The following is an 8,449-nucleotide window of genomic DNA, read 5'->3' on the forward strand; positions in this document are numbered from 1 at the left end:
CCCACTTAAATGTGAGTATATTTGTAATATTTGTAATAGTTTCTCGATCAAATTGATGTACCTACTTAAATTCCATTCGGTCCGGATGCGGAGGGACTGGCAATCTGTAATACAGGTATCCTAGTACAGTCGCCAGTCTCTCACACAGATTTTGCCTGTTAATGCTGAAATTTGTATTTTGTGTCTGTATTTTTTGTGTGAGAGAAAACAAATAAATATTTTATTATTATTATTATTATTGTATTAGGTACTTAATAACAACGTCATCGGCTGTTACGACTATCGGTTTTTACGACCAAATATGAGTAATCCCTTCGATGTTGTTATAACAGACTTCGACTTAGGGTCCTTCAAGAAAAGAGTGTACAGATTCTAAAAGGGCAGGCAACGCACTCACGAACCTTCTGGCATTGGGAGTGTCAGTGGGCGGTATCACTTAACATCAGGTGAAGCTAAGTGCACCTGCCCGTTTGTTCTATAAAAAAATCTCCACGAAAGCTATAAAGCACTGAGACGTGGCGTATATACATAATAATTTGTGTTTATAAAGGACGGAAGGATAATAAGAAACTCCAAACTTAAAATAATGGCAAAATAAAATAAACAGTGTAAAATTTAAAAACTTTTAATGAATTGAAACTTAAGTACTTGATAAAATTGTTTTTAAAATTAATAACATAGTATTCCATGGTAGCTAATTTCCGTTACCGAACGTATAAATAAATATATTTTTACTAAAACTAAATTTAAGAGATCAAAACTTAAATCAGGTAACATTGTTGCGTGAAATTTTAAATTTTGGTAATATTAAACGAAGTTGATTCTTTAAAGAACATGTTGTCTATGTATATATATAAACAGCCTAAGCGAAAAATAATTAAGTATATGTTATTTTTAATAAGAGAATAATCTACAATATATAGAGAATCGGGAACCGAACGTGCCATACAACTTCAACAATAGGTAAAATTAAGAACAGAATGTTACCATATATACATTAGGAGTACGGAGTTATGGAAAATTCTCTAGTAACCAACCTCGTTTAGAGAAATTGACAATTAGGAAAAATACAAAAATGTTTCTAGTTTACAAAACGTTTGGCGTATTAAAACGACTATATAACCTTCCCTTATATCACAATACTTATATTATAAAACCAAAACAACACTTAAAACAAATGAAACGCCCATTTTGAAACAATTTTTTAAACACTTTCTTAGAGAATATAACTTTTGTTAGTCAAAACGTGTACGAATAATTTAAGACAATATCAAATATTTTTTTATAATTATCAAATCTACAATATTTTAAAATGCAATAAATTATGTTGTTATTTTAATATATTTGCTTAGCGCTACAAAAATTGCCTACACATCAATCGATGATATGTTCCCATAAATACTATTTCTCCTTATCACAGCCCGTAATTTTGCTATTATTATTAAATAACATAATTTAAACTTTAAAATATAATTCAAATATTAGTTACAATAAGACTAAGTACCCAAGCACATAACTAAAATGGCATTAAACTAAATGTACGTAATTTTTTTCGTCATTTAAAGAGCTTTGCTCTTATTACCTAATCCAGTTTAAAACATTTATAAAATTACCAAATTTTATCCCATTTTAAATGTATACAATCACCATTCACCTTCCCTAGCAATGTATCTTTAGCATTAATCACAAGGAAATCAGATTGCCTCGCTTTAAGGTCATCAGGAAAGTAAACAATATTAAAAAGGGTACAATAATTACGATAGTATTACGCTAACGTTTCACGTTTTGGAACTAAGTGAGGCTCTTTCGGGTGGGCCATGGCCTTTACTTATAGTTAGCCATATGAGAGTACCCAAATCATCATGATTGACACATGAAGTGATAGAACTGATCGAAGTTAACAGGCTCGAGTTCGAACTCCTTATCTGGCTTGTTAAGCAATTCAGGATTTCTTTTTAAGAAGTTTCGAACCCAGTCTTCTCCGGCCATTCTCGCGTTTACATCAAAAGGATGATTCAGGTGATTATCTTCGGCGTATTGGAATGCCAGTTCCCTTATATCCCTCCTTGTGACACCCATGAAGAACTGCTCCATACTCTTTATATATCCAACTAAGTCTTTCTCTTGACTGTCAGTGAAGACTCTTCTATAATGCCCCATTAGAGGTTTAGGATCATCTGGTTGCTGGTAGCGTACTTTACTTGCACGTCTCTGGAGGGTGGACCGTGGTATGTGGAACGTTCTGGCAGCCAGTTTGTATCCCATCTTACCTGACACCACGGCAGCGACGGCTTTCGCCATTTCTTCTTCGCTCCACGATTGGCGTCCGCTTATCCTTTCATATTTTCTCACCATGATTATCTGTGGAATGAGAATACTTGTGATAAACGATGTTTATTTAGAACACATTCTTTTTGCATTGCATTTAAAAGTATTAAAATATTCTGTGGATACCTCATATAAGACAATTCATTTGTTTTTATCTGTATACTTAATAGAGTTAAAAGTTTCTGGAAATGTTTTGCCATCTTAGTTGCTCTGTGAAGGGTAACGGCCTACCGGTTTTGTAAACTCTGATCAATGTCGGACCGAGGTAAAAAAAGTGAGTAAAGACGTTTAGAGGCTATCTTCAATGTTACTTAAGCAGCACTTATGAATATGTAAATAACTAACTCTGGGCTTATTGCGACTTGGTGTGCAATTCAAGACATATTCATGAGAAAATATTTGTGGATTTTAGTTTTATACATAAAGTATCGAGGACTGATTGCTATATTTTGTATTAAGGTATATTACTTCAATAATAAGTTTGCTTTAAGATAATAAACTACTTCGCATCGCTATCACTAAAGTTTACTTATTATGTAAATTACAAAAAAATATCAATTACAAAAAGTGTGAAAACCTATTTGCATGTTAATTAGTGTTCAACTAACCATAGTATAATATAGCAAAAATATATGATTATTTATTGACGCACTTGCTCTTAGTGAACAGTAATTAACGAATCACGAATGCTCCTACGTCGACATAAGGGTGAAAATTGCTTGAAATAACTAACCGAGTTAGCGGCCGCGCACCGCATCGTCCCAACAGCTGATAGCGAGCACAACACACGATAAAGTATGGCGTGTTTTTCCTTTGCGATAACTCGGGAAACTGAGGCCCTCTACACCTTTAGGCCTTCGTTGCGTTAATTTGATACAATTCCCTACCGCAATCAGCCTCATTGCACCGCGGACGTCATTGGTGACTACTGTACTGTGCCACTTTTCAAACGGGAAATACCACTCGATGGCAGTCGGCCGTCCTTGAGTGACCGCGTCTTATTTTTTATCAGAACTACGTTGGTCAGCTGTGTCGTATTCCGTCAGCAAAAAATAAATTGAAGTACATTGTGACTTCTAAATATCGACACAGCTAATTACTAATGATCGCAGAGCAATGTATGACGTACAAAGAATTAATGTAAAGATAGCTAATATACGTCAGAGTGGCGGCACGAGCAGTGAGCCGAGGTTACTGTGACGTGTGACTTGCAAGGTCTCCGCTGCATTGCACGATGCGCCAAGGTTGCCACGCTCCTTCGACTCAGTAACTAATCTATGACCAAAGCAATGCTATATCTATAATATCAAAGTCTAATATGTAGCAAGCGTAGTTCATCACTCAATACACACGAGTGAAACTGAATAACAATTTTTTATTTACGTGATTTGCGAAGCAGCGAGTGGAAAGTGGCTTTCGGTGACTCGCGGGTATAGGGTGAAATGGGAGTACTCACGGGTGGCGTAGTGAAGGGTGAGGTGTGGAGGTAGCAGACGGCGCGGGCGGAGGCAACGGCGGCGTGCGTCTCGTGTGACGGCGCGCGCGGCACTGGCGCGGGGCCCGTCTTGCCCCCCGCGGCCCTGGCGCGTTGACGTCACTGCCCCAGGGCCCGCCACGACTATTTTTGTCTACTAATTAACACCTTCCTTTGTCCTATTACACGTACTCAAAAGGTACTGGCTGTTTACAATAATTGATCATTTGAGTCGCTTACGTTATGAGTAATTAATTGGAACAAAGCGTTATGCAAATCTGTGGTCGTTGTTTCTGAAGCTTAATGAGTTCGGTAACTCTTTCATTGGAATTACTTTTATATTATTATTCAATGCTGCGTCAACTCTATGAGTGGAAACAACATTGAAGCGTTTGTTTTGATTATTAATGGGTAAAATGGAGTACTACATGCATTTAGCAACAGCAATTTAGAAACATTGTTGCTCTGCTAATTGCGGACATCATTAGGAAACGTGTTTTCAAGAATTAGCTAGCGTTCGTTTAAAAATGTATTAAGTACACGTTAACATCGCTGACGAAGCGAGAGAAAATTTCTTGTTAAAAACCTATTTGGAAATAATCAAGATTTGTTTTATACTAAATGAATAATAATAATTTGACTTACTCTAAGTAAAAACTATCCACATATTAACGAGATACTATTTTTATCAACCACTCAAATACCTAGCCTATTATAAAGCCTTGTCAATGTAATTTTAATATAACCATACTGACATTAGGGAGTCGAAACTTACCACCAATTATGACTCCTGAATGACAAAAATGAATTTTGACATACAGGATTTTGACTCCGAATCTGAAGGTAAGTTTTATTGTTAGAAATGTTTATTCCGTTATATGCTGGCGCTGAAATTTTAGGGAATATAAATTAAACCTCAGTTCATATAGTGTTAAAATATTTTTAGATGTTTACTAAATGACTAACATATAGTCCGAGTGCATTGTTATCATTACGGGTGATTAACCTTGTTTAAAGATTATGACAAATAAACACCAATTAGTTTGTAGTAAAACACTGAAATTCAATTTAAATTTATATCATATTTCACAGTTACATCTAGAGGTCAGCTAGAAACTCCTTTAAAATTGTCTTTGACTCCTTGAAGGCAAAGAAAATTTGAGATTAGATATACATAGTTCTAAATAAACACATATTGGACACACATTATATTGTATTCAACAAAGGCAAGTCAGTACTTGGGTATTGTTTTGGACATCTTGGCTCAGGTCATAAACATATATAGCTTAGCTTATTTTAATATTTCTAAGGAAATACAAGCTTAAATTGCACTGTCACAAATTTTATCAAATTCTTTATGAATTCCATATTGAGCAGTGTTGGCTTAGTGGTTTCAACCAGTGGCGTAATAAAAGTGGGTAGAAGGACTGGCAAAATGCCACGGGACCCCAACCCAAGAGGGCCCCTGCCCAAGAGATATTATGTTCTATGGATGAATGTGAAGTCTTCAATACGCATTGTGCTAGCGTGGGGACTACAGACCATTCCCTTAAGAGAGGAACCCGATGGCCATTAGTGGGACATATACAACGTGTAATTGAGTACGCTTAAAATCTCGAAGGTTAATAAAATGAAACAGAGTACAACGTGAGGATTTTTACTGATAGGGCCCCATCAAAAGAATTAGCCAGGGGCCCCAGAGGGTATAGTTACGTCTCTGCTCTTAACCCTGGGGTCATAGGTTTGTACTCACTTGATAGAAGCGTTTAGCACTCGCTGGTACGGTGAAGAAAACGTGAAGAATCACAGTATGTGAAGAAAATGTCGACAGCGAGTCAAACACAGAAGGATTACCTACTTGATTGATCACGGAATCGAAACAGAAATCTGAGGCCCAGACCTAAAAGTTGCGACGCCATTAGTTTCAATTCCATAAGTATTTAATAAAATATAATTTACTAATCTGGCTTGACTTCCTCGCTATGACAAAAGAAAACGAGGAAGGCAAAAAAAAGATGGGAAGATGATGTGCAAAGAGTAGCCTATGTGGCTACGTAAAGCTAGAAACAGAGAAGAGTGGAAGCCCTTAGAAGAGGCCTATGTCCAAGGACAAGCTGTATGACAGAAACCCACCGGCTTGCCCATTAATTATTAGTGTTATACTTTTGATTGGCTTTTAAATGTTTGTTTATACATATTTTAATTTATCATTATTTTTTCTTAAGATTTTACTTTATTTTATTTTAGTTATAGTTTTTTTTTGTTAATTATTTATGCACTTCTTGTACTTTACCCTCTGTAGGTGTTTCTTTTCTATTGTTCCATATTAGGGTTGCATGGAAGAAATTGCTTGTTAGCGTTAAGGCCGCCTGTTGCCTAATAACTTATGTTACCTGGTTTTTTATTTTTTTATATGTATGTTTTTGTAGAAGGTAATAAAGTGTTTATAGTTTTAGGTAATAAAGGGTAAAAAAAAATCGTGTTAATTTTTTAGTATTTCACATTTTATGTACGAGTATAAGTAATTACAGCAATAAAGGCTTTTTTATTTTATTTTATTTATACGAGTCGTTATTTTATACACATATGTATTTTGATTTATACTATACATCTTTACAGGCATCGTTACGTTAGTGTACATATTTGTAACTTACAATATATATACATATAAATCTCTGCGTATAATAAAATCGATCGATCGATTTTGATGGAAATTTTGTGTTTTATCAAGTGGATTCGAGAATTGTTTTTGTTCAACGTGTCTACCGGATGTCTGTCGGGTCTGAATCGAATTAAATCTTAACCTAAATCGTTTTTATTTAATAAATTGTCTCTGCACAAAGACACAATTTCTCATAAATATATTTAACATAAGAAAGTGTCCAATAACACTATTAACAGTCTTTATTAAAGGCAAGACACTATTCTTATGAAAAAATTTTTCGTTTTTACTACAATACTTAAGACTCGAAATCGTACATAAAAATAGAAACAATAAATAATAAAAGTAATTAAAATTTATATAACCTCGAACCTAATTTAGCTGTTTTTCTGACGATTTTTTTTTCTGCTGATTGAAAATTTTATTTTATGTTTATGTTAAAAAAAATGATTTTATTTTAATGTGTGCTTGTATTGTCGTGTGTGTTTTAGTTGTATTTTTTTAAAATTTCTATTTGATTTTTTTTTAGAAACTTTTAAGATTTTTAAGATTTTGTAAAATAATTAGTAAATGTAGGACTGTGTGTGATGTCGTAAGCTTGATAACTAAATAAATATAAAGCAACATTTAATGTAGCTATTGCGATTTTGCTTGCGAATAGAGATGTAATCTTTTAAAAATAGGCTGAGTCTGCCCATGAGTCACGGGCAGATAGGCATGTTTTGACCTTAACGTAATCAATGAGGGCAATATGCATATTGCTCTCATTCATATGTGTTATCACAAAAAACACGGTCTAAACCCGTCTGCAAGTGAGTCACGAGTTGGCTTCGATTCCACTGCGAAATTCCTCCATTGTCATACAACAGTTTGGCACCATCTCAAAGCTTGGACTTGCTGAAACATAGATCTTCAACGTGAGAGCTTCTTTGTTGGTATTCTTGTCTGATAACAACCAATGCATCCCCGATTTTTCTTTTGAATTGTCTTAATATGGAAATCTTCTTAAATATATAAAATTCTTGTGTCACAATGTTCGTTCCCATACTCCTCCGAAACCGATTCTTATGACATTTTTTATGCATATTCAGTAAGTCTGAGAAGGCTATTATCAATATTTCAAACTCCTAAGTCCCATATAACTAATACACATGTTATTTGTCCACACCAAAATATATTTTTTATTTTTTGTTTCTATTTTTGTATAATACAGCATACAAAAATAACATACAAGGGTCAGCCAGTAATTATCTAAAATTAATAAACTTATTTTTAGCTTAATTATAAGAAGTTTTTTTGTAAACTTTATATGTATAGGACACGAGGAACCGAGCAGGCAGGTTACTTGTAAAGTGTTTACCATTGCACATGGGCATCCGCAACACCAGGAGGTTTGAAAGAGCGTTTCCGACCTTAAAGGTGGTATGCTGTCTAAGTCGGAATGCATCGGAAATACCTGGAATGGCAGCTATACTATATACTATATAGCTATATACTAGTTCCATATAGCAAGCAGTGTTTTTAAAAATTTTCGTTCTATTTCAAATATCTATCTGTTTAAAAGGTTGTGTGAGTAAAATAGCTAGAACATACAAATTTATACTTGTGGTGAATTATAATTCCTGATTCACCTTGATCATGAGATCACTTCATCATGAATGATGCTAAACGTTTTTATTTTATGTTTCCCTGTCATGTGAACCACGGTCTAATGGTTAATAATCTTGTAAAATAAAGCTGGCGATTAAAAAGAGATGCGGAGAGTTTCTGATGAGATGACAGTTGATCTCGTACGCCTCGATCTAAGGATTTTAAATGTAAATGGAGTAGAGTCAGTCAGTCAGTTTGAGTCATTTTATATTGTTTTTGTAGCTCAATAAAAAAGTTGTTACTGTGGAGAAAGGTTGCTGCTGTTCCTCCAATCTAAAGGGAGGACCAGTCTAACCAGCCGGCCTGAAGGCTAAGGTCGAGAAGTTTTTATATCT

At 34.6% G+C, this 8,449-nt stretch overlaps 1 protein-coding gene across 2 annotated transcripts; it reads right to left on the reverse strand.

Moving 5' to 3' along the window:
* Positions 1 to 609: 609 nt before the first annotated feature.
* On the reverse strand, positions 610 to 3,943 carry LOC125055992 (chaetoglobosin A biosynthesis cluster protein C-like). Of its 2 annotated transcripts, none has more exons than XM_047658796.1 (2): positions 3,785 to 3,943; positions 610 to 2,361 (listed from the first exon to the last, which is right to left on the reverse strand). In XM_047658796.1, exon 2 carries the CDS (start codon positions 2,353 to 2,355, stop codon positions 1,861 to 1,863), a length of 495 nt encoding a protein of 164 aa, XP_047514752.1. In that variant the 5' UTR covers positions 2,356 to 2,361; positions 3,785 to 3,943; the 3' UTR covers positions 610 to 1,860. The 2 variants fall into 2 exon arrangements, with proteins under 2 accessions (XP_047514752.1, XP_047514751.1); XM_047658795.1 differs by lacking the exon at positions 3,785 to 3,943 and adding an exon at positions 3,062 to 3,758.
* Between the last annotated feature and the right edge of the window lie 4,506 nt (positions 3,944 to 8,449).

Source organism: Pieris napi, chromosome 14, assembly GCF_905475465.1.
Source record: "Pieris napi chromosome 14, ilPieNapi1.2, whole genome shotgun sequence".
NCBI lineage: Eukaryota > Metazoa > Arthropoda > Insecta > Lepidoptera > Pieridae > Pieris > Pieris napi.

Coding starts and splice junctions, on each gene's coding strand:
- LOC125055992 (XM_047658795.1), bottom strand. CDS start 3,085: ATGCGGTGCGCGGCCGCTAACTCG. Junction 2,362..3,061: donor GGTGCGCGGCCGCTAACTCG/GTTAGTTATTTC, acceptor CTCATTCCACAG/ATAATCATGGTGAGAAAATA.